The 26,125-nt window shown below is 44.0% G+C and overlaps 1 protein-coding gene across 7 annotated transcripts in view; it reads left to right on the top strand.

Annotated features, from left to right (window-relative positions):
* LOC124042050 (kalirin-like) overlaps window positions 1-26,125 on the top strand; it is a 297,232-nt gene that overhangs the window by 248,860 nt on the left and 22,247 nt on the right. For 3 of the 7 annotated variants that reach the window (XM_046360336.1, XM_046360365.1, XM_046360377.1), the window contains 15 exons: window positions 14,875-15,146; window positions 16,310-16,450; window positions 17,254-17,349; window positions 18,523-18,641; window positions 18,971-19,037; window positions 19,753-19,856; window positions 20,445-20,514; window positions 20,675-20,761; window positions 20,949-21,041; window positions 21,186-21,236; window positions 21,509-21,586; window positions 23,437-23,622; window positions 23,849-24,020; window positions 24,770-25,011; window positions 25,438-25,691. In XM_046360336.1, coding sequence (XP_046216292.1) covers window positions 14,875-15,146; window positions 16,310-16,450; window positions 17,254-17,349; window positions 18,523-18,641; window positions 18,971-19,037; window positions 19,753-19,856; window positions 20,445-20,514; window positions 20,675-20,761; window positions 20,949-21,041; window positions 21,186-21,236; window positions 21,509-21,586; window positions 23,437-23,622; window positions 23,849-24,020; window positions 24,770-25,011; window positions 25,438-25,691 — 2,032 coding nt within the window. Of the gene's footprint in view, window positions 1-2,517; window positions 2,722-14,874; window positions 15,147-16,309; window positions 16,451-17,253; window positions 17,350-18,522; window positions 18,642-18,970; window positions 19,038-19,752; window positions 19,857-20,444; window positions 20,515-20,674; window positions 20,762-20,948; window positions 21,042-21,185; window positions 21,237-21,508; window positions 21,587-23,436; window positions 23,623-23,848; window positions 24,021-24,769; window positions 25,012-25,437; window positions 25,692-26,125 lie in introns of those variants that run through there. The other 4 variants (XM_046360385.1, XM_046360344.1, XM_046360393.1 and 1 more) reach the window with 4 other exon arrangements.

Here is a 26,125-nt window from a genome sequence, read left to right as displayed (position 1 = left end):
CACAGGAATTGGTACGTGGTACAGGATGGCAACAACAACTGCCCGAGTTACACCGGGAACGCACAATCCCTCCATCCGTGCTCAGACCGTCCGCAATAGGCTGAGAGAGGCTGGACTGAGGGCTTGTAGGCCTGTTGTAAGGCAGGTCCTCACCAGACATCACCGGCAACAACGTCGCCTATGGGCAAAAACCCACCGTCGCTGGTCCAGACAGGACTGGCAAAAAGTGCTCTTCAATGACGAGTCTCGGTTTTGTCTCACCAGGAGTGATGGTCGGATTCGCGTTTATCGTTAAAGGAATGAGCATTACACCGAGGCCTGTACTCTGGAGCGGGATCGATTTGGAGGTGGAGGATCACAGTGTGTCACATCATCGGACTGAGCTTGTTGTCATTGTAGGCAATCTCAACACTGTGCATTACAGGGAAGACATCCTCCCTCATGTGGTACCCTTCCTACAGGCTCATCCTGACATGACCCTCCAGCATGACAATGCCTCCAGGCATACTGCTCTTTCTGTACGTGATTTCCTGCAAGACAAGAATGTCAGTGTTCTGCCATGGCCAGCGAGCCCAGATCTTATTCTCATTGAGCATGTTTGGGACCTGTTGGATCGGAGGGTGAGGGCTAGGGCCATTCCCCCCCAGAAATGTCCTGGAAATTGTAGGTGCCTTGGTGGAAGAGTTGGGTAACATCTCACAGCAAGAACTGGCAAATCTGGAGCAGTCCATGATGAGGCGATGTACTGCAGTACTTAATGTAGCTGGTGGCCACACCAGATACTGACTGTTACTTTTGATTTTAACCCCCCCCTTTGTTCAGGGACACATTATTCCATTTCTGTTAGTCACATGTCTGTGGAACTTGTTCGGGTTATGTCTCAGTTGTTGAATCTTATGTTCATACAAATATTTATACATGTTAAGTTTGCTGAAAATAAATGCAGTTGACAGTGAGAGGACATTTTTGTTTTTTGCTGAGTTTATGTTGATATTGTCTTCCTTGAAAATGTCCCATTTGGTGGTATATTTCTTCACTGCTCTAGTACCAGTTCTACCTGTTCATCTTGAAACACCCTTGGCCTGTCTGTGCTCTAACTGGGTGTGTGGGGCTCAGTCTGTGTCTTCCCTGAAGCACTGCTCTGTCTTTCTGTGTCCCCAACAGCCACATAGCCCAGATATGCTCCATAACAATCACACAGCTCCTTACCTGCAGTGTCCTAGTTCTCAGTACATCACCAACGGCACTTTGTCTGTATGCAACACAACCTGTCCTTATTTATCCTCTATAGGATTTGATACACACAAGGTGCTTCTCACATAAGCTTTTTCAGAAGCTTTACTTGGAGACTTAGAGAGGGCATAGTGGGAAAGGACTTATTTTCAGGGCGTAACATGGCAATTAACATAACGAAACCTGGCTGTCTTTCCTCAGTAGCATAAGAAGTAATCATTTTGGTGCTCATATCTGCTTGTCAAGAATGTGCCCGCACATGACATTTGACAGCCATTCCCACCCATGAAGCCTATTTTAACTACTGGTAGACTGGGTGCAGTTAAAGGCACAGTGCAGTCAAAAACTTGATTTTACTGTGTTTTATATACACTACCAGTCCAACGTTTTAGAACACCTACTCATTCAAGGGTTTTTCTTTATTCGTAATATTTTCTACATTGTAGAATAATAGTTGAGACATCAGAGTGTGCAAAGCTGTCATCAAGGCAAAGGGGGGATATTTATAAAAATCTATTTTGATTTGTTTAACACTTTTTTTTGTTACTACATGATTCCATGTGTGTTATTTCATAGTTTTGATGTCTTCGCTATTGTTCTACAATGTAGAAAATAGTCTAAATAAAGAAAAAGCCTTGAATGAGTAGGTGTTCTAAAACTTTTGACCGGTAGTGTATTTCCACTCTAGTATGAGGTTGAAATAATACTGTGAAATTGTTTAAATTATGTTAATGCTCTTTTAGTGCAAGGGCTGTTTGAAAAGACCGCCTGAAATGTCAGCCTGTTTTGGTGGGATGGAGTTGTGGCCTGCCTGGTGTCATTCACCAATAAGAAAGGGCGTTCCAAACGCTCTGCAAATAAGAGCTAATTTTCAGTTCTCCTGCCCACATAGATCCCTCCTAGACAGTCCGAGCAAAATACTTGTTTGAGAAATTGTCCTTTGCTAAAAAAATCTATTTTGGTTTCTTTTTGACCCTTTTAAAACAATCACAGTCAGGTATTTCATTTCGACCCAGAGCTGAATTGATATTGAGATAAAATGGCTGCATTGGACCTATATACTATAAACAATCTGAGTGTTGTCTTTATGTTTGCTAGGAACATACCGATAGGGCTAGTGGTGCCTTTGTCAAAGTGACCTATTACGTTCACCTTTTCACTCTAGCCCAAGCTGCTCTCTGTGAATCAGAGGAAGTGAGTGAGTGCCTGGGAGTGTAGGGTGCGCCTGCCCTGTTCCCTCCTCCCTCCCGGTTCGTCCCTCCCCTCAGTGGAGGCAAGTGGAACAGGCTGAACTTGAAGCGGTTCGTGGCTGGTTGACTGGACTGCAGTACAGGTGCATGTTGCATCTATCTCCCCTCTCTCCCTATCATTCGTCTCCCGGAGCCATGCGCTTCCTTTAGCTGGCCAGGATGAAAAGTGGGAGGCATTGTTGCTCCTGTTGTGGTTGGATTCTTGCTAAGTGTTGCTGCTGCGGTTACAAAGTGACAGGTGCGTACCTTTACTGCTGGCTGAAGTACAACTCCAAAGGTAGGTTACATCCCTGGCTGATGTCCAGACAGAAGCTTAACAATATGGAAGATCTTTCCGTGAGAAGCTCAGCTGTGAGAAAACACAGAATCTGTTCTCTGACCGTAACCCTGACAGGAGCCCTATGCGTGTAAGTCCGTGGTTTAGAACGGAGATCCTGAATATTGTTAAGCAATTATTTTATCTGGACATCAGCCAGGGAGAAAATGCTTGTGTCTGACTTTCTGTGCTGTAGCTGGTTGACACTATTAGACGTCTCTCCTGTTGTTAATATTGCATGGCTTTACCTTGCCAGTGTTTACTTGTTTGCGGATGTTTCGGGGATCTATCGTGTAGAATCTTAGTGGGACAACGCAGCGCTCTATCACTCGCGTGCGTTCAAACCGGAATCTTTCCTCCCCGTCTATTCCCTTTCTTTTCCTTTGCTGTCGTTTTTCACTAAGGCTCGGGTGTCTTCCGTGCTGTGTAGAGTGCACAGAGGCAAAGTCTATCTCTTAACGCTTTTTAGTGTGACCGGAGCTACTCACTCAAACATTTGTGAGAGAAAGCTTGTGTCTGACGTCACATCCTTCATAGTAGCTGGCTGACAGCCTGCAAACAAAATCTCTCCCGTTTTAATATTGCATTTCTCTAAGTGTTTACTTGTCTACTGATGTTGTAAGGCATGGTGCTGTGGAGTGGACCGAGGCAAAGTGCCTCTCTGCTGAGCACTACTGTGACCTTAAGTACTGCCTCATTATATATGAACTCCGGCAGCATCTCTGGGCTGTGCACAATAAGAGCGAGAGCTGCTGCAAACGGTGAACACTCAATGAGAGCTGCACTGGCGCCAACAGCTACTGTACGCTGTTGTATCATGATGCTGTCTCCATGCAAGAGGACGCAGAGAGTCAGAGGGATGGGGGTGAAGCCGTGTCAACAATACGTTCCCATTCATAAACATTGAACGCGTCACTGAGAATTGCATAACATGCGAGGTGTTCGTTAATAAGTCTTACAAATGTCATGGATTTTCATTTCCAACATTTCTGTTATGGTATGTCTCTCAAGAATGTGGGATAATATACGTGGAAGTCATGGTTTTTCTACTCTCTAACCTAGATTATTTTTGAGGGAAGATGGTAACACACCGCTGGTGTCTTTGAAGACCAAAATTAGCCACAAATCTTCTTTCATGTGAAGCATTACAACAAGTTTCTTTGAAGATGACTCTTAGGGGGAACTTTAGGGAGGGCTGTCTGAATGTGGATGGGATGGCTTTCTCCTTTAATTGTTGCCCAGCGAGTTAACTAGCAGGAATGTTTTCCTCTTTGCATCAAATGTCTGGCTTATTTCTGCTCTTGTTCTTGTTGTTGTTTTTACATCCTTTAGGGGTTCACCTTTTGCCCGTTCAGCAAATGGACACCGACATGCTGATAATGTAACCCACACTTAGGAGGTAGCTAGTAGAGAGATTTGAAAACTCTTCGGATATGCGTGGAATGTGAGCGTTACACAATATAAGAATGCCACAAAGTGCGTGACAATGATGGACTGATGAGGAAATAAAACCTGTCTGTGAATAGAAATACCAAAACTCTGGCGTAGTACCCGTAACACCCTGTCAGGAAAAGCAGGACCCTCAGTTTCACGCATGCAAGGAATTCAACTTTCTGTTTCCTGGGAGTCAGATGAGTAGAGTAGACGAGTAGACGCAAAAAAAATACCTCACGGAGAAACGACTGATAACAAGTTTCTGCTGATTTATTCCATTGCTGACAGGACATGTCAGTCACAGGATACGTCCCAATTGGCACCCTATGTAGTGCCCTACTATTGAAGACAGCCCTATGGGCCCTGGTCAAAAGTAGTGCCCCACATAGGCAATAGAGTGCCTTCAGTTTAGCCTTTTAAAAGGCCATTTAGGATGAAGTTTCCAGAAGAGAAGATACGGTTGTGGCAAGTAGAATAACACATGCAAGTTGCCGGAATGTTCTGTGAACAGTTGTACTTCGATAATTAGCCATTTATTTATTTTTATTTATCTGTTATTTTACCAGGTAAGTTGACTGAGAACACGTTCTCATTTGCAGCAACGACCTGGGGAATAGTTACGGGGGAGAGGAGGGGGATGAATGAGCCAATTGTAAACTGGGGATAATTAGGTGACCGTGATGGTTTGAGGGACCGATTGGGGAATTTAGCCAGGACACCGGGGTTAACACCCCTACTCTTATGATAAGTGCCATGGGCTCTTTAATGACCTCAGAGAGCCATATGGTGGCTAAAGCTGTAGAGGATTCTCAGGCTAATTCAACTCTTTCCTGAACAGACACTGATCATAGCCCCAGAGATTCTCTTCAATTTAATTAATGTATATTAATGAATACGTCCACCTGTGGGACATTCCATACTGTACACGTCCTTAAATGTGGGCATACTGTACTAAGAACCTGTGTTACTGCATATTTGACACCACATATCAGGACAGGTAGTCACCCCAAAAAAACTAGAAAACAGACAGGCTGTCATGGAGGAGATTGTGTGTAGACTAGAGCAGTACACTGTTAGCCGTTGTTCTTATGTGCGGTGAGAATGGGGAATTAGGTGTATTGAGAGTGATAGCAGCCTGAAGGCTGTGTTGTTGAGTTGTGGCCAGAAGCAATGGAGCCTCTGAGAGGGTGACAAGAAGCCTGAGGCAGTATGTATCAAGTGCTTCATTCGGAGTGGTGATCTAGGATCCGCTCCCCCCAGTCCGTGTAATCTTATTCATTGTGATCTAAAAGGCTAAACTGATCCTAAATCAGACATTGGATACGTACTGCTCCTGAGGTGCTCTCCTCCTCTTCCACCACCTCTTTCTCCTCCATGCCCCTCCAGCCCTGTGCACTGAGGTGAAGACTGGCCTGCCTGCCTGCCTGCTTCACACGCAAGCGAGTTGCTAGGGGACCATGGATCCTCAACAGAAAACATCTCAGGCATTTTTACCGCTCACATGCTCCAGCTGCCGGCCTGCTCCAGTACATGTGTCCATGTTTTCCCCATTCTATTGTCAACCCTGGCTCAATTAGAAATCACTTCAAGTCTTTGTGATACAGCATGCCGGTGGAGAAACCATTTCTGGCTATTGTTGGGAAAATGGTTATCTCTCTGCTTTTTCTCTTCTGTGCATTCTGAAGCTGAGACTAGGTAATTGACTCGAGGGTCGTTCCACCTCAAAAAGCACAAGAAAGAGGATTTTGACACCCACAATCTCTGATGATTCTGAAATTGTTTCTGTTAGAAACATTTAAGATTAGCATTAATGCGACATTGTTTTGTTGTAATATCATTTGATAACTGCGCAATGAAGCTAAATGATTGCACCCAAATAGGCAATTTAAATGTATAGGATTCATATAATATTCAATAAATATAGTACCTAACATCCAATTTGGACTGAACTTTTTTGTAACCCCACACCAATCCCACCCCAACAACGAATATATAGTATCAGTTACCTATGTCTGACGTAGTATGGAGCTGTGGCTCAGAGTATTGTTTCTTCATGCTATGTAATGAATTACCAATGAATTTGGTAAAGTGTTATCCCCCGTTAAGACAAATTTGTCATTGAAATGGTACCATCCTACATCCTGCTATTACCAGGATCTGGTAATAGCAGGATGATGGTGCTGTTCCGGGTTATTTCTTTTTTTAACCCCCCCCCCTCCTCTCAATGTTAAAGGGATAGTTCACCCAAATTACAAAATTACATGTTGGTTTCCTTAGCCTGAAAGCACTCTATGGACAGGGCATGACAGCAATACATGCGTTGGATTTGTTGTCCACTGTTTCAAATACTAATTTATTAGCATTTGTGGCACAAATCCAATGCAAGTCAATGGTACCTATATTTCACACTTCATGTACAAATCATGCTAAAGTATCTAAAAATGTATTTTGTACCTCGATGTTACTTATAGATAAATTGGGTATGAAGCACGAAAATGCTAATATATGTACCATTGACTTGCATTGGATTTGTGCCACTAATGCTAAAAAGTTAGCATTTGAAAAAGTGGCCAGGTAAACAAAACCAAAGCATGTGTAGCTGTCATACCTTGTCCATAAATAAGGAAATCAATATGTCATCTTGTGATTTGGGGGAACTATGCCTTTCACATTGGGGGTTGGGAATGAATTTTTCCTCAAATAAAAATAAAAATCACCTAATAGTCGGAACAGCAGGAACAGCACCATCTAGTGGTCAGAACCTGTTAATATCAGGATATAGGATGAGCCAATAATTCCTCTGAACAGCGTAAAAAAAAAAATCTCCAAATTCTCTGAGAATACATTACATGGAATCAAGAAACAATACTCAGAGCTGCAGCTCCATAATACTTGTCAGACATAGAGAACTGATACTATATACTCATTGTGGGGGGGGGGGGGCTTTAGTCAATTTCTTTAAATCCCTCATGTCCTCTCATTGTTAGAAAAAAAAGTTTGGTCCAAATCAGATGCCGGGCACAATTTATTGAATATTCTATGAATCCTATAAATTAAAATGGCCAATTTGGGTGCAATGCATTATCATTCATTTCTCAGAGATCAAATTATTTTTCAACAAAAAAATGTTTCAGGAATGCTAATCTGATCTGTTTGTAACTACAGAGAAGATTTCAGAACAATCTTGAGACAGTGGGTGTCATGGCTTGCTGAAATGACATGGAGCGACTCTCAAGGTCATTCCACAGGTTGCCATTGTGTGAGACTGGCTCTATATCACATAACTTAATCACAGTCGGTGGCACAGAAATATGACACTCTGTTTGCTCTATGCGATAATACCTCACACAAGCATTTTAAACAGGCAGACAGTTTAACTAGAGCAGTGGTCCCAAAGCATAAAAACCCTCCAGAAAATATAGTTATAACAAAACATTTTTATGGGTCTGAAACTAAATTCACCATCAGAGCAGGTCAAAGAAACACCTACAAACCTTTTGATTTCGTGTTGAGGAGTCATATTTTATCAACATAATTATAACCCTGATGACTTTTTAACTCCAATATCTCATTGCGCAATGTTTATATAGGGTTGGAAATAATCTATCCCCTTTGTGGTAAGAAGGGATTATTATTGGTGGCTTTTTCTAGTGAAAGCAAAAGGTGTGTGATAGAAAGTGCTGATTCTGCGAAAGCACTAGGTAGCAGTGAGACGGCCGAGTGAGGAATGAGAATATCTCTCTCTTAGTGCGGCCATTAAGCGGTCGAAGTGGGAAATGAATGTGCTTAAGAGGACCATGTGTCCGCAATGGCACCCTCTTCCCGATATGGTGCACCACTTTTGATCAGAGCCCCATGATCTTCCATATGGGCCCTGGTCTATAAAGGAGAATAGGGGTGCCTTTTGGGACACAGCCCTCGTGTACAAAGAGCAGGGCCTATTGGCCGGCCAAGGGAGCCACTATTTTTGTAGCACGTGATCATGAGAGCGCCTGCTGTCGTCAGCAAGCCTCAGTGTGACGCGCTGCTCTCCGAAGTGCTTTTCAAGCAGGCAATCATGTGTGGCGTCACAAGGCCAGCTCAACAAGCCACTGTCCAGTCACAGTGGGATTGTTACCACAGTCAGCCTGCAGCAAATGTTCCCGAATCTGCGTCTCAAATGGCACCCTATTCCCTACATAGTCTACTACTTTTGACCTGGGTCTAAAGTAGTGCACTATATAGGGACTATGCTGCCATTTACTATGTAGGGAATTAGGCCATTTGGGAAGCATCCCAAATATCTTTGAAGTGGAGTAGAAACCCTCATGTATGGTGGTTATTGAACAGAGGAGGTCTAGCCTGGAGCACTATGCTCCACAGCAGCTATGCAGGTCATAGCTGTAAGTGTACACACGTGTCCCATGCAGCCAAGTGTTGGAGTGCTCTCTCTCTCTGACAAAGGCCCATGGAGAAGGCCTGTCTGAAAAGCAGTGTTCATGTTATCAAAGAGCCATTTCATCAGTTGACTCCACATGGAGAGGAGGGGCTGTGGGTCACCTCAGTTAAAGGGATATTTCAGGATTTTGTTAAATTAATGCCCTTTATCAACTGTACTTTACCAGAGCCAGGTGAACTTGTGGATACCAAGTCAAATTCTTCGGAAACAACAGTGAAATGCTTACTTACAGGTACTTTGCCAACAATGCAGAGTTAAAGATATATTTTTAATTATAAACAGTTAAGAGGTAGTATGCTTTCAGTCTTTGTGCTAAGCTAGTTAGCATTAGCTTGCAAACGGATCACTAACTTACATTTACATTACATTTACATTACATTTACATTTAAGTCATTTAGCAGACGCTCTTATCCAGAGCGACTTACAAATTGGTGCATTCACCTTATGACATCCAGTGGGACAGTCACTTAACAATAGTGCATCTAAAACTTAGGGGGGGTGGGGTGAGAGGGAACTTCCTTCATACTGGACGCAGATACATAAAAATGTTATCTACGAGTTCATCTGACTCTGGGGATGTAGATAAATTGTCTCATTGCCAAAGACCCGAACTATCCCTTTAAAAGGCCTATTCCTTCAGACTGCCCATCTTTCTCTCTCCTCCTCTCTCTCTTTCAGCCCTGTTGTTGACATGATATGGCTGTGATACCCCTATGGGCTGCTGAGCTAATCTACTTAATAATATCTAACTACAGGCTTTGTCCACATGATTCTTCACAAGCTCACTTCCCCATAATGAGTCACCTAGGCCAGAACAACAAGTCAGCAGCAACACAGGCTACGCTATCCCACTCTGCAATTTCCTGTCAATACAGTGTATTCGGAAAGTATTCAGACCCGTTGACTTTTTCCACATTATCTTATGTTACAGCCTTATTCTAAAATTGATTAAATAAAACAAATCCTCATAAATCTACACACAACACCCCATAATGACAAATCGAAAACAGGTTTATCGAAATTTTGGCAGAAAACAGAAATACTTTATTTACGTAAGTATTCAGACCCTTTGCTATGAGACTCAGTTGCGCTCAGGTGCATCCTGTTTCCATTGATCATCCTTGAGATGTCTATACAACTTGGAGTCCACCTGTGGTAAATTCCATTGATTGGACATGATTTCAAAGTACACACAACTGTTTATATAAGTTCCCACAATTGACAGTGCATGTCAGAGCAAAAACCAAGCCATGAGGTCGAAGGAATTGTCTGTAGAGCTCAGAGACAGGATTGTGTCGAGGCACAGATCTGGGGAAGGGTACCAAAACATTTCTGCAGCATTCAAGGGCCCCAAGAACACAGTGGTCTCCATCATTCTTAAATGGAAGAAGTTTGGAACCACCAAGACTCTTCCTAAAGCTGGCCGCCCAGACAAACTGAGCAATCGGGGGAGAAGGGCCTTGATCAGGGAGGTGAGCAAGAACCCGATGGTCACTGACAGAGCTCCAGAGGTCCTCTGTGGAGATGGGAGAACCTTCCAGAAGGACAACCATCTCTGCAGCACTCCACCAATTAGGCCTTTATGGTAGAGTGGCCAGGCGGAAGCCACTCCTCAGTAAAAGGCACATGACAGCCCGCTTGGAGTTTGCCAAAAGGCACCTAAAGGACTCAGACCATGAGAAACCAGATTCTCTGGTCTGCTGAAACCAATATTTAACTATTTGTCCTGAATGCCAAGTGTCACGTCTGGCGGAAACCTGGCACCATTCCTACGGTGAAGCATGGTGGTGGAGGCAGCATCATGCTGTGGGTATATTTTTCAGCGGCAGGCAGGGACTGCGAGAGTAGTCAGGATCAAGGGAAAGATAAACAGAGCAAAGTACAGAGAGATCCTTGATGAAAACCTGCTTCAGAGCCCTCAGGACTTCAGAAGATTCACCTTCCACAGGACAACGACCCTATGCACAATGCAGAAGTGGCTTCAGGACAAGTCTCTGAATGTCCTTGAGCGGCCCAGCCAGAGCCCAGACTTGAACCCGATCGAAAACATCTCTGGAGAGGCCTGAAAATAGCTGTGCAGCGATATTCCCCATCCAACCTGACAGAGCTTGAGAGAATCATGTGGAGAAGAATGGGAGAAACTCCCCAAATACATGTGTGCAGCTTGTAGCGTCATACCCAAGAAGACACGAGGCTGTAATCACAGAGTAAAGGGTCTAATACTACAGTTTTTTGTTTTTTTAATACAAAACCTGTTTTTGCAATGGAGTATTGTCTGTAGAAAACAATTGAATCCATTTTAGAATAAGGCTGTAAAATAACAAAATATGGAAATAGTCAAGGGGTCTGAATACTTTCTGAAGGCACTGAATGTGTCCCAAATGGCACCCGGTCTACAATTGCTTGCGGGCGCGAGAAGTGTTATTCTCCCACCAATTGTGCAAGTTCTCCCTCTTTTTAAAAGATGAGAGAGGCCTGTAAATGTCATCATAGGTACACTTCAACTATGACAGACAAAATGAGAAAATAAATCCAGAAAATCACATTGTAGGATTTTAAATTTATTTATTTGCAAATTATGTTGGAAAATAAGTATTTGGTCACCTACAAACAAGCAAGATTTATGGCTCCCACAGACCTGTAACTTCTTCTTTAAGAGGCTCCTCTGTCCTCCACTCGTTACCTGTATTAATTACACCTGTTTGAACTTGTTATCAATATAATAGACACCTGTCCACAACCTCAGAGTCACACTCCAAACTCCACTATGTCCAAGACCAAAGAGCTGTCAAAGGACACCAGAAACAAAATTGTAGACCTGAACCAGGCTGAGAAGACTGAATCTGCAATAGGTAAGCAGCTTGGTTTGAAGAAATCAACTGTGGGAGCAATTATTAGGAAATGGAAGACATACAAGACCACTGATAATCTCCCTCGATCTGGGGCTCCACACAAGATCTCACCCCGTGGGGTCAAAATGATCACAAGAACGGTGAGCAAAAATCCCAGAACCACACAGGGGGGACCTAGTGAATGACATACAGAGAGCTGGGACCAAAGTAACAAAGCCTACCATCAGTAACACACTACGCCGCCAGGAACTTAAATCCTGCAGTGCCAGACGTGTCCCCCTGCTTAAGACAGTATGTCCAGGCCCGTCTGAAGTTTGCTAGAGAGCATTTGGATGATCCAGAAGATTGGGAGAATGTCATATGGTCAGATGAAACCAAAATATAACTTTTTGGTAAAAACTCAACTCGTTGTGTTTGGAGGACAAAGAATGCTGAGTTGGATCCAAAGAACACCATACCTACTCTGAAGCATGGGGTGGAAACATCATGCGTTGGGGCTGTTTTTCTGCAAAGGGACCAGGAGGACTGATCTGTGTAAAGGAAAGAGTGAATGGGGCCATGTATCGTGAGATTTTGAATGAAAACCTCCTTCCATCAGCAAGGGATTTGAAGATGAAACGTGGCTGGGTCTTTCAGCATGACACACCGCCCGGGCAACGAAGGAGTGGTTTCGTAAGAAGCATTTCAAGGTCCTGGAGTGGCCTAGGCAGTCTCCAGATCTCAACCAAATAGAAAATCTTTGGAGGGAGTTGAAAGTCCGTGTTGCCCAGCAACAGCCCCAAAACATCACTGCTCTAGAGGAGATCTGCAATGGAGGAATGTGTGAAACAGTGTGTGAAAACCTTGTGAAGACTTACAGAAAACGTTTGACCTCTGTCATTGCCAACAAAGGGTATATAAGTATTGAGAAACTTTTGTTATTGACCAAATACTTATTTTCCACCATAATTTGCAAATAAATTCATAAAAAATCCTACAATGTGATTTTCTGGATATTTTTTCCTTATCATTTTGTCTGTCATAGCTGAAGTGTACCTATGATGAAAATTACAGGCCTCTCATCTTTTTAAGTGGGAGAACTTGCACAATTGGTGGCTGACGAAATACTTTTTTGCCCCACAGTATCTCCCTATCCTGCTGATAACAACATCCTGGGTCTTTACAACATCATGGACAGACTTGTATGTTGGGCCTGGTCAACAGCAGGTCTCCCCTGGTCTCCCCTTTCTTCTCAATGGCTTGGCCAAATGTTTCCTTTAGTATCAAGCTATGTTTTATCTCAAGGGGATGGATGTTCTCTCTGCTTTTATGGTTAGTAGTACTGACAATACTTCAGGATTGTGTTCATTTGGGAGAAAATCTAATTTTTTTGTGCGTTCTGTTGTTAAATGTTTTGTTATGGTGTACCCTACTGTACTTCGCTTTTGACTGCATGGTGGTGGACCGGGAGGAGTTTGACAAATACATCATTCAGGAGCTTTTTCTCTAATCACTCTCTGGTGCCTGTCTGGATCTATGTGAGGACCTCTGCTCTCTTTTGGGTCTATGTATCCATCCATAGAGGAATTTTGTAACAGAGTGCAGAGGCAAATGTCCTCGCCCTGTAGACCAGAGCTAGTCTGGATCCAACAGCACATACAGTTCCTTCAGAAAGTGTTCAACCCCTTCACTTTTTCCACATTTCTTGTTGTGTTTCTGCCTGAATTTTAAATCGATTCAATTGAGATTTGGTCTCACTAATCTACACACAATATCCCATTATGTCAAAGTGGAATTTTGTTGTGATAAATTATTACAAATTAATAAAAAATGAAAAAAATGAAATGTCTTGAGTCAATAAGTATTCAACCCCTTTGTTATGGCAAGCCTAAAAAATTTCAGGAGTAAAAATGTGCTTAACAAATCACATAATAAGTTGCATGGACTTATTCTGTGTGCAATAATAGTGGTTAACATGATTTTTGAATGTGGCAAAGAAATGTACTTTTTGTCCTGAATACAAAGCATTATGTTTGGGGCAAACACAGCACATTACTGAGTAGCACTCTATATTTTCAAGCATGGTGGTGGCTGCATCATGTTATGGGTTTGCTTGTCATCAGCAAGGACTAGGGAGTTTTTTTGGGATAAAAAAAACTGAATAGAGCTAAGCACAGGCAAAATCCTAGAAGAAACCCTGGTTCAGTCTGCTTTACAACAGACACTGGAAGGCAAATTCACCATTCAGCAGGACAGTATCCTAAAACACAAGGCCAAATCTACACTGGAGTTGCTAACCAAGATGACATTGAATGTTCCTGAGTGGTCTAGTTACAGTTTTGACTTAAATTGGCTTTGAAATCTTTGGCAAGACTTGAAAATGGCTGTCTAGCAATGATACATTTCTGAGAAATGTCTGAATTTTTCTTCCCCTTTGACATTAGAGTATTTTGTGTAGATTGTTGATAATAAATAACAATTGAAGCCATTTTAATCCAACTTTGTTACACAATAAAATGTGGAAAAATACTAGGGGGTTGAATATTTTCCAAAGGCACTGTATGTCTTCAACTTGGTTAAATAGTTAGTAATAGCCTAAACTAGTCCACCTTTTAGCCATTATGAAGCAAGCTGCAGTTTATAAACATAAAAGTCAGAAAAGCAACTGTCCAGTAAACGTTTCCACTATCTTTTTACTGGCTAAAAACAAACATGAGCATCAAATATTTACAGAGAAAAGTGCACAATTATCAGCTAACACAATGGAAATATATCTTTGGGGAAAAAAATAACATATCTCACAGGCCCTGTTTGTAGAAATAATATCAACGGTCAAAAGGAGGTGTGTTGTGTCCTGAAACCAAGGCTTGAAATGAGCTGAACACACACTGTGTGACTTGCATTCCTATACAGTATTAGGCTCCATTGAGTATTGTTGGTATACACATGGCTGCATTCCTACACTGTATTACATTGGGCAATGTTAAAAATTCAAATGACTGTGTACTGTTCACCCTATGCTTTTGGGAAGGTTGGTATTTCTTAGTGGACATCAGACTGCAAGGGATAACTAAGGCATAGTTAGTACAGAAAGCTAGTACTGTGTATGGACTGAGTCTCCATCCAACATGGCACATTATTTCCTATGTAGTGCTCTACTTTGGCCAGGGCCCATAGGGCTCTGGTCAAAAGTAGTACACTATAGGGAATAGGATGCCATTTGGGATGCACACAAAGCCAACGAGAGAGTGCTGGTGTGTGACTCAGAGGCTCATGCTGTGTATTTGGGTACTATAAAGGTGTGTGTATGACAGAATGCTGTCAGAGTGGAATTCTGAAGTCTAAAATGCTGTTTGTCTCGTCTCCTTCCAGAGAACTACTCGGTCAGTGGGCCCGAGGGAGCGAAGACCGAGTCGGTGGCCAGCCTGCAGCCCCAGGCATCCCAGAGCTCCATCCATTCAAGCTCTCCGGGACCGAAGCGCTCGGGGAACACCCTGAAGAAGTGGCTGACCAGCCCTGTGCGCCGCCTCAGCCACGGCAGCAGCATCAAGAAGTTACCCAACAAGCACAAGAAGAGGGATGGCCGCAAGAGCATCGACCTGGGGCCGCCCGAGAGCACCCTGCACGGCGAGAGCGTAGACGAGGTAACGAGTGTCCTGACTCCTCTCCACAGCATCTCTCGCTCTCTCTTTCCAACTCTCTCGCAGGACGCGAGCGCAGACGAGGTAACAATCACCGTCTCTTCTGCATCCTCTTCAGCCTCCTCTCTCTCTCTTTCCACTCTCTCCATCCAGCGCGTCTCTGTACATACAGTGATGGGTTTCTAAGGGACGTGTCCATCACGGTCCTTCAGGGACCGCTTACGGTGGACTTGTGCTTCTTTCAGGCTCTTTTAGTTTTTACAAAGGGTTAAGTGATTGGATCAAATTTAGAAGTACAGCTCAGGCAACGCCAGTTTAACCCATTGTTATCCAAACCAATGGGATTCTCCTCTAGATCCGACTGTTGAACCTCTCTTGAACCTGTAGGAAAACGTCCGTTACAAGGGATTGCTTATCTAAAGCGAATCAAAATCTCTTGACCCTCCCATGTATGGAGGAGCAGTTTCCCAAGCATACAGTATGAGCTGTAATCTTATGACATCCTAGCCCAATTACCATGGGACAATTCTACAGGGTGCATAGGCAATGTTGGTTTAATCACAAGTCATGAACAATGGGCATCATCGTGTAAATTGGAGCCTTCAAGCTATTTTAGTCAGTGCACTAGTGTATATCTTTCCATTTTAAATGTACGGATTGCAGCGCAATGTTGTGCTGTACTATGACCACTGCTAAATGTTTTAGATGCCTCCCACAAGGATAGAAAAGTGAGAGAAATGCATAATCACCATATGTTATTAGACAGCTACAGTATAATTTCACAGTACCTTGAAAAGTAGACTCCTTGTTCTCACTCCTAGCGGAGCCCCATGATATTTTTTTTTTTAAACCTCAAGGAATGGTCACAGAAGTGTCCCACATGATTTGATCTCACCGATCAGTGGGACTGTAATTAGGGCCACGTCCCTAATGGCACCCTATTCTCTCTAATTGTACAGTGCACCATAATAGGGAATTGGGTGCCATTTGGGATGCAGCCCCAGGCCTGAAGTTACTTCCTACTGGGTGGCTGTGTGGCTCCCAGTGTGATTCTGAAACAGAGAGGCACTGTGGTGGAGCAGGGCACCCCAGTGAACCCCGGGACAATGGCCCACATTAACTCCCCCTGCTCCCCCCCCCTGACTCTACCCTTTCTATCTCTACAGAGGGGCAGAAAGGAGGGCCCCCTGTCCAAGCCCTCCTCTGGAATGCAGAGCGGAGGAGAGGAGGAACCCGAGGATGACTCTCACACCCCCCTGCCGCCCCCCATGGAGATCATCAAGGACCCCTCGTCCCAGGAGGAGAAGGTATGACATAACACCCTCTCTCTCTGACACCGTAGTACCTCTTCTAGATGCGTCCAAAATGGCACCCTGTTATGCTCTGGTCAAAAGTATTGCACTATGTAGGGAATAGGGTGCCCTTTGGAACGCAGACTTAGCAACAATGAGAAAATAGGACAAAAACATTTCAAAAGGAATATCTTCCCTTCCGTTAATGGACTTGTGTTCAAGCACCTTATTGGTCGCAGAGAATCTGTTATGTCATTCAGCACAGGCTCATAAGACATGTCCACCTGCAGCCCCCTCCCCTCTGCTGTCTATGTGTACAGTACAACACTATGCCACAAACTACCAGATGTGTCTACAGCGGAGTCTGTGTCTGCTGTGCCCTGATGAATGCGAGGCATTATGTACACTGGCTTGGTTTACAGCTGGAAGAGCTGCTGCACTGTGTTTGACCTAACTAACACACTGTTGCACTGTGTCACGTTCACTCTCTCACTTGACTCTATATACAAGATCACGCCACACGGACTGTGTCCCGAATGGCATCCTATTCCCTTTGTAGTGCACCGCTTTTGACCAAGGCCTCTGGTCAAAACTAGTGCACTATAATTTGGGACGCACTCTTTGTCACTAAATTGTCTCTGGCATACTGCTTACTGATCTAGCTCGTGTATAATTCCAAGCACCTCACATTTCTCCACTAAAGCTTGCCTTTTGTAGCTGCTCAAAGGTCCTGACTAATAACTACCTTTGTCTCCCTGTTCCCTTTCTCCTCCTCCCTGCTACTAACACTCCCTTCCTCCCAAACCGTGCCTTTACAGTCCTCCGCATTGCATACTGCGCGTCAGGGCTCCGCCGATGTCCCCAGCGCTGCGGATCTTGTCAGTGCAATAGAAAAGTTGGTCCAAACTAAGATGGTAAGTGCTAAGGTGAATGCAATACAAAATGGCATTGGGCAATTTCTACGCTGTCTTTGCACACTGCTAACAGTCGGTGACAATCTCTTAACCATCTCTAAACTAACCCCCTGTTTCTCTTGACGTCATCTACTCACTCAAACTTCCGCTTCTCAAAAGCCACTAAGCAACCATGTCATGCTGACTGGGGGCCACCGTTTTGAGATGCACATCAGATGTTCATGTTATCGCGCCGGACAGTTAACACACAGCTTCCTCTCTCAATGTGGTTGATAGAACAGAGGCTGTGTCTCAAATAGCACCCTATTCCCTGCCTAGTGCACTACTTTTGAGCAGGGCCCATAGGGCATAGAGAATAGGGTGCCATTTGAGGCTCAGCCTCTCTTGCCACAAACAGATCAGATTAAGATTAAGTAGTATGGCGTCAGGTGAGAGATCGTGTGATACGTTTCCGAGTATCTAATGCACAGTAGCTTCCTTGTGAATGTTCGTAAAATTATTATTTAAAAAAAAATGTTGACCTCTTTTTCTCCCCAATTTCGTGGTATCTAATTGGTAGTTACAGTCTTGCCTCATCGCTGCAGCTCCCATACAGACTGGGGAGAGGCAAACGTCCTCCGAAACACATCCCGACCAAGCCGTACTGCTTCTTGACACAATGCCCAAATGCCCACTTAACCCGGAAGCCAGCTGCCCCAATGTGTCGGAGGAAACACCGTACACCTGGCAACCGTGTCAGTGTGCACTGCGCCTGGCCCGCCACAGGACATCCTGCTGGCCAAACCCTCCCGTAACCCGGACGAAGCTGGGTCAATTGTGCGCTGTCCCATGGGTCTCCCGGTCGCGACAGAGCCTGGACTCGAACCCAGAATCTCTAGTGGCACAGCTAGCACTGCGATGCAGTGCCTTAGACCGCTGCGCTACTCGGGAGGCCAAATGTTTGTTAATTTGACAATGTTTTTGATAACTCTCTTTCAGCTTTGTGCACGTGGAGCCATTTCCAAAAGAGCACAATACAATCGAACACTGTTTTTGAGATGCATAGACGTATTATGTAGCTCATTAAAGCAGAGTGATCTCATTAGTTCCCTCTCCCTGAGTCACAGCAGTGGACTGTGTGACTATAACCTCTGACCTCTGGCTTCATATCCTCTCTCTCTTCCCCCTTGTTAGAATCTGGAGCCAGGTGCCTATCCCAGCTTCACCAATTTGACTCCTCCAGAACAGACCAGCCCAGCCCTGCCCAGGAACCCTGAACTGGAGCAGAAGGCCAAAGCTCTGCGTGGACGCATGTATGAGACATGTAGCTAAACCTCTGGCTGACTCCCAATTCCCAAAGTGTGCATTTGCACACTCCCCATCATGGATTTAACAATGGTGGAAACTTCCTCCAGCCAGTGATTACACCAATGCATTGGTTTTAAGTCCATGAAGGGGAGTGTTCAAGTGCACACTTTGAGAGAAAGTGGCACACAAACTAGGGCCCTTGCCTCTCTTGACACTCCCAAGTTAAAGTCCCTTTGTTTGTAGCATGACTGTGTATAGAGGTGGTTCACTCTGCAGAGAAATGCTGCCTCCTGTGTGTATTCAGGTCACTGAACACACTTGTCCTTTTCCTCAGGTTTGTCCTCAATGAGCTGGTACAGACGGAGAAGGACTATGTCAAGGATTTGGGCATTGTAGTGGAGGTGAGTTGAGAACAATCTCGTCCTAGCAGGGGACTATTCAGCCTCAAAAGTGCAGAAGGAGCGTGAGAGAGAGAGGCAACAGTGGTGTCCTAGTAACAGTGGGGAATGTGACCAGTCACTGCTCTAGTTTTAGAAGTCGTAAATCTCCAAAAGGTGTGTCCCAAATGGCACCCCATTCCCTATTTAGTGCACTACATTTGACCAGAGCCCTATGGGCCACTATATAGGGATTTGGGTGCCATTTGGGACACATACAAGTGTTTGGTGGAATAGCAGCCAGGCTGTGTCCTTGTTGTCGTCCTATTTGCATTGTGTCCTTTGGTATTTATGTCAAAGTCACATAGAAGCTCTCTGACTTATGACCATATTTATGTGCAGTTCAGAAAACATCATTTGAGTATGGTTTTGTCTTACATAGGGAGATAAGGGCATAGGGGTTTTCTCACGTCCAGGACCTGAGTCCCAAATGACAACATATTCCCTATAAAGTGTACTATAGGCCCTGGTCAAATGTAGTGCACTAATTACGGAATATGGTGCCGTTTGGGATGCAGTCCAGGAATTCAACCATATGTAGTAATCCTATACTCTTTTTCCACCACATGATAGTTTTACACTGCTGATTATTGTCGGACTCTCATGTTTCCCTTGACGAGTCATATCAAGGTCACGACCTGAATTCGGTCTGATTATTATTTTTTTCTCCCCATTGTAGGAGTTCATGAAGAAGATGGAGGAGAAGGGAGTACCTGAAGATATGAAAGGAAAAGACAAAATGGTTTTTGGGAATATTCACCAGATCTACGACTGGCACAGAGAGTAAGTCGTTTTCCAGTCTACTGATTGTGTCTGTGTACAAAATGCCACCCTATTCCCTACGTGGTGCACTATTTTTGACCACAATGTGACTCTGTTGCTATCAGTTGATCAAATCACTTTTTGTAAAGGAGAATGTGTGTAATTCAATTGAGGGTTCATATAAATGATCATAATATAACATAACATATTTGGTAGTTGAATAACATTTGGGGAAATCTGATCTAGACTTTATTTTCCTTATTTATTATTATTATCATTAAATATCCTGCCGAAAAGACTCCATGAGTATTGTTAAAGCTATGTCGAATTGCAGGAAATGAGCTTCAAAACAACATGTTTGTCAATTTTCCTTGTTCCCTCAAATTAAACAAAATCAAGCTGGTGGTGTATTTAATATAGCCATCTCAGTGAGCAATCATAAAAACATGTAAAGGGGGTGATTTTTTTTAATGTGAAAAAGGTAGTGCTGGGGATAAATGTTGGGAACCCCTGGTAGAAGACCAAACATAGGCGTGTAGTAAAATATACCACTATTTTGGCTTGTCTCATAACCATACACTGTGATTGAGAGAATGCTTCCTCCCACAGTTTTTTTGTCGGTGAGCTGGAGAAATGTCTTGAAGACAACGAGCACCTTCCTGAGCTTTTCATAAAACATGTACGTGTCTCATGTGTTGTTCGGATGAGATGATGGGTGTTGTAGAACTTCAAGTTAGACACATTTAACAGACTTACTGGGGTTTAAAAGTATTTTTCAGACATTTTCAACCATATAACTGGAAAATAAATGGACTAATACTGTGGCTCCTTTTGAACAGGAGAGGCGACTACACATGTATGTGGTTTACTGCCAGAACAAGCCCAAGTCTGAATTTATCGTCGCTGAGTACGACACATTTTTCGAGGTGAGCCATACCACACTTCTGAGAATTCTTGAGCAGCCTGAGAACGGCTTTGCATGAAATATATTTGTTTTATATGTTTTATATATATATATATGACCAGCCCTATATATATATATATATATTTTTTTTTTTTTTTTTTTTGCATTATAAATAAGCCAAATCCTATTTGCATCGAATTGTACTTTAGGGCCTACAGCAAGAGATCAGTTCAAGACTGGGCATAAGTGACTTTCTCATAAAGCCAATTCAGAGAATCACTAAGTATCAACTACTTCTAAAGGTAAGGCTAACATTCTCAACTCCAGCATACAAGGAACCCTGTAATATGCAAGTCTTAGATATACTCGATTTACACCAAACATTCCATTATTTTATTGTTCACCCCATGAATTACTTAACTCTTTGTATTTGTATCTTCCTTCAGGACTTCTTGAAGTATAGTTCCAAAGCAGGACTAGATTGCCAAGAGTTGGAGGTAACAGAAACGATTTGCGATTGAAGTTATAGAGTATGTGTTGTTTAGGGTTTCCCAAAAATACCTGTTTTTTTCTGAAATCCCATTTGGAAGATTCATGAAATCTGTAGGGAAAAATTCAGAAATCTTCCTGATTCCAGGAAACTTTAAACTAGGATTTCTGGAATGCTTAAGCTTTTTTGGGAAAGTTACTGGAACGTTGTAACCTTAGTTGTTGTGTTGTGTATCCGTCAGCGTGGCTATTTTCACACCATTCTTAATGTGTTTTACAGAAAGCAGTTGGTTTAATGTCCCAGGTCCCCAAGCTGTGCAATGACATGATGAATCTTGGCAGACTACAAGGCTATGAGGTGCTGTACAGTTTCATGTCATGTATTTATTTAGCCAGGATATTCCACTCAGTAGCAATTGCCACTGTTTCCCAGGGAGTCAATAAAGGAGTATACATTAAATAGAAAACAGCACGATATGATGTGATTTGTTATGTCATACGTGTACAGGAAGTTAGCGCTGTGATTTTAGGTTTGTTTCAATCCCATGCTCATAATGTAATAATGAAGCTGTGTTACCTGTCTTATTGGACGACCAGGCCAGGGCTCAGTCTGTTTGTTCCTCCACAGCCATCGTGAAAGTCACTTTGACGACACTCACGACTAAATGAAATCTCTGACCTCCAAGATAAGGAAAGATTTGCCTTGCCTGCTGTAACCGTGGGGAGATGAAAGCACTGTTTGACAATGGCCTGGGCTACGTCCCAAATGGCACCCTATTCCCAATATAGTGCACTACATTTGACCAGAGCACTCTATGGGTGCCGTTTGAGACGCAACCCTGGTCTCGGACCAAGCGCAAGTGTCTGCTGTTAGCTTTATGACCTGGTGAGGAGAGAAGGGGCTGATGAACCGTGTAATACCCCTGTGTTGACAGACAGACTTGGGGATGGCTGACTCTGCTTTATTCTCCAGTGTTGATAGACGTTGAGTCAAATCAAATCAAACTTTATTGGTCACATGCGCCGAATACAACAAGTGTAGACCTTACCGTGAAATGCTTACTTACAAGCCCTTAACCAACAGTGCAGTTCAAAAAGAGTTAAGGAAATATTTACTAAATAAACTAAAGTTTTAAAAAATTATGAAAAGTAACACAATAAAATTACAATAACGAGATTATATACAGGGGGTACCGAGTCAGTGTGCGGGGGTACAGGTTGGTTGAGGTAATTCTGTAGCTCAGTTGGTAGAGCATGGCGCTTGTAACGCCAGGGTAGTGGGTTCGATTCCCGGGACCACCCATACGTAGAATGTATGCACACATGACTGTAAGTCGCTTTGGATAAAAGCGTCTGCTAATTGGCATATATTATTATTATTATTATATATAATGTACATTTAGGTAGGGGTGAAGGGACTATGCATATAGCTAATAAACAGCGAGTAGCAGCAGTGTACAAAACAAACGGGGGGGTCAATGTAAATAGTTCGGTGGCCATTTGATTAATTGTTCAGCAGTCTTATGACTTGGGGGTAGAAGCCATTTAGGAGCATTTTGGTTCTAGACTTGGCGCTCCGGGACCGCTTGCTGTGCGGAAGCAGAGAGAACAGTCTATGACTTGGGTGTCTTTCCTCTAACACCACCTATTATATAGGTCCTGGATGGCAGGAAGCTTGGCCCCAGTGATGTACTGGGTCGTATGCACTATCCTCTGTAGCGCCTTACGGTCAGATGCCGAGCAGTTGCCATACCAGGCGGTGATGCAGCCAGTCAGGATGCTCACGGTGGTGCAGCTGTAGTTTTTGAGGATCTGAGGACCCATGTCAAATCTTTTCAGTCTCCTGAGGGGGGAAAAGGTTTTGTCGTGCCCTCTTCACGGCTGTCTTGGTGTGTTTGGACCATGATAGTTCGTTGGTGATGTGGACACCAAAGGACCTTGAAACGCTCGACCCGCTCCACTACAGCCAACGTCGATGTGAATGGGGCCCTGATTTTCCTGTAGTCCACGATCAGCTCCTTTGTCTTGCTTACATTGAGGGAGAGGTTGTTGTCCTGGCACCACACTGCCAGTTCTATGACCTCCTCCCCTATAGGCTGTCTCATCATTGTCGCTGATCAGGCCTACCAGTCATAACTGAACCTGTGCGTGTGTGTGTGTGTGTGTGTGTGCGTGTTTGCGCGTGTGTGTTCCTGTTCTGTCCCCCAGGGTAAGCTGACCAGCCAGGGTAAGCTGCTGCAGCAGGAAACATTCTTCGTGACAGAGCAGGATACCGGCGTTCTGTCGCGCAGCAAGGAGCGCAGGGTCTTCCTGTTTGAGCAGATCGTCATCTTCAGCGAGCTCCTCCGCAAGGGCTCATCCACGCCGGGCTACCAGTTCAAGAAGAGCATCAAGGTGAATTACGTCAACCACGACCACAATCAATAAGATCAGGGCCCACGTTCACAAAGCGTCTCAGAGTGCTAACTCCTCTTATTCATTATGATTAAAAGGCCAAACTGGTCCTAGATCAGTACCTTCTAATGGAGCTGTTTCTGAAAACAATTTCCTATTTCCTACTTCTGCGTTGATAATGATTTGTGCATTGATGGGTTAGCTTGCTTGTGTTTCATTGTAACAGGTGAGCTACCTGGGCTTGGAGGAGCATGTGGAAAATGACCCGTGTAAGTTTGTGCTGTCGTGTCGAGGATCGGCCGAGCGCTTCACCCTACAAGCAGCCAACCTGGACATCAAGCAGGTGTGGGTCCAACATGTCAGCCAGGTCCTTGATGCCCAGAGCAACTTCCTGTCCGGTGAGAGAATGTTCTGCCTGACAAATCAAAACAAAGTTTATTTGTCACGTACAGTGAAATGCATACTTACAGGTTCTAACCAATAGTGCAAAAAATGTATTAGGTGAACAATAGCTAGGTAAAGAAATAAAACAACAGTAAAAAGACCGGCTATAAAAGTAGCGAGGCTATAAAAGAAGTGAGGCTACATACAGACACAGGTTAGTCAGGCTGATTGAGGTAGTATGTACATGAATGTATAGCTAAAGTGACTATGCATATATGATGAACAGAGAGTAGCAGCAGCGTAAAAGAGGTGTTGGGGAGGGGCACACAATGCAAATAGTCCAGGTAGCCATTTGATTACCTGTTCAGGAGTCTTATGGCTTGGGGGTAAAAACTGTTGAGAAGCCTTTTTGTCCTAGACGTGGCACTCTGGTACCGCTTGCCATCAAACAGCTCTACTGTCATTAGCCAGCTCTAGGGTTGCAAGATTCTAGTAAGATTCCCAGAATAATTTCAAGAAATCCAAGTAGGAGGATTCCAGAATTCATGCTCATTCACTTCTGATTCAGGTAAACTTCCAACCAAGAATTCTGGAAAATTTGCAACCCTAGCTAAATCAAAAATGGTTTAATCATAACTACAGCCTCAACACAGAGTAGTTTTCACCTCTATCATGGTCCTCATCTGTCTGACACGGAATACACAGGTATTATGTGGATTATCTGCCATTAACTAGTGTGTGTAACAATTGACTATCTCCACAGCCCTGCAGTCTCCTATTGAGTACCAGAAGGAGAAGGGTAGTTCTCACTCCCTCACCAGAAACCCATCGGGCAGCCGCCCCCCTAGTTGTAACAGTAGACCCCTCTCCTCCTCCTCTGTGGGGGCAGAGAAGCCCCCCCTGGCGGGACCGGGACGGACCCCCACCCCTCTCGAGCTATCTACCTCCAACGGTAGCCCCTGCTTCGACCCCACGAAACACAGCGAAAGCTACGAGTCCACCAGGGTGAGTCCAGTCTAGTTAAATCTAGTCCAGACCACACCAGTCCAGATCACTCCAGTCTAGTCCAGTTCTGTCCAATGCCAATTGCCAGGACACACCCAGGTCTTAGTGTTACCCCCCCCTCAAAACTCTAGCACTGCAGAACTAAGGAGGTTGGAACATTGCAGGTGTGAATTCAGGCTATTATTAGTTCTGATGGCTGGCCTAGTTTTACTGCGTTTCAGCAGGAGACGACGTGTTCAAACTTGCTGACAAGTAGAACTGAAGTCAGAGTTAAGGAATTGACTCAATGTACTGTACTGTATGTGATGACTCAGGCCCTTTTGAAAGGTTCGTTATTTGAATGTGTATACAGGTTTGTATCAGTGCTGTGATTTCCACTGTCGTAATATAATCATCCTCCTTCCTGTACCCCCACCCCCCACCCAGCAGCATGGCGGCGGATGTAACGGCATGTCCTCCACAATGATGGTGACACAGGACTACAGTGCACTGAAGGAGAATGAGATCTGTGTGATCCAGGGCGAGATGGTGCAGATCATGGCCACCAACCAGCAGAACATGTACCTAGTTTACCGGTCTGCCAACAGCCAGTCTCCTGCAGCCGAGGGCTGGATCCCAGGCCACATCCTGGGACCCCTCACTAAAACGCTCAAAGACAGTGCTGCTGACGCAAGCATCAAGTAAGTGTCCCGTAAGCCCTGCCACCACACCCACGGAGCTGCTCTGATTGGATGAGGTGAAAGTTGTCTGCTCCAATCCCTACCCCCAACCCCCTTAATGGGAACTAACTCGGAAATGTTGGACTACACAGGGGTCATGTTTTCTCCCTTTTTTTGTTTGTTAATATATGTAAAGGCTTATTAAATAATGATCTGAAAAGAGCTAAAGGACTGTAGAGAATCATGGCTTCATGGTAGACAAAACGCACAGAGAAAATCTTACATCAATGTGGAATTGACTGGTCTGGACTTTCATTTCTGTTTCTAACATCGTTTTTTTCTTTACACGTTTAAAAAAGAGAGAGAAAAAGGAAAAGAACGGCCTGATGGACTGAAGCCTATTTCTTAAAGTGGAGAAAATTTGTTATTGTCTATGGCAATTTGTACAGATTGTG

This window comes from Oncorhynchus gorbuscha, linkage group LG01 (genome assembly GCF_021184085.1).
Source record: "Oncorhynchus gorbuscha isolate QuinsamMale2020 ecotype Even-year linkage group LG01, OgorEven_v1.0, whole genome shotgun sequence".
NCBI lineage: Eukaryota > Metazoa > Chordata > Actinopteri > Salmoniformes > Salmonidae > Oncorhynchus > Oncorhynchus gorbuscha.
This window is presented reverse-complemented; position numbering and strand designations above follow the sequence as displayed.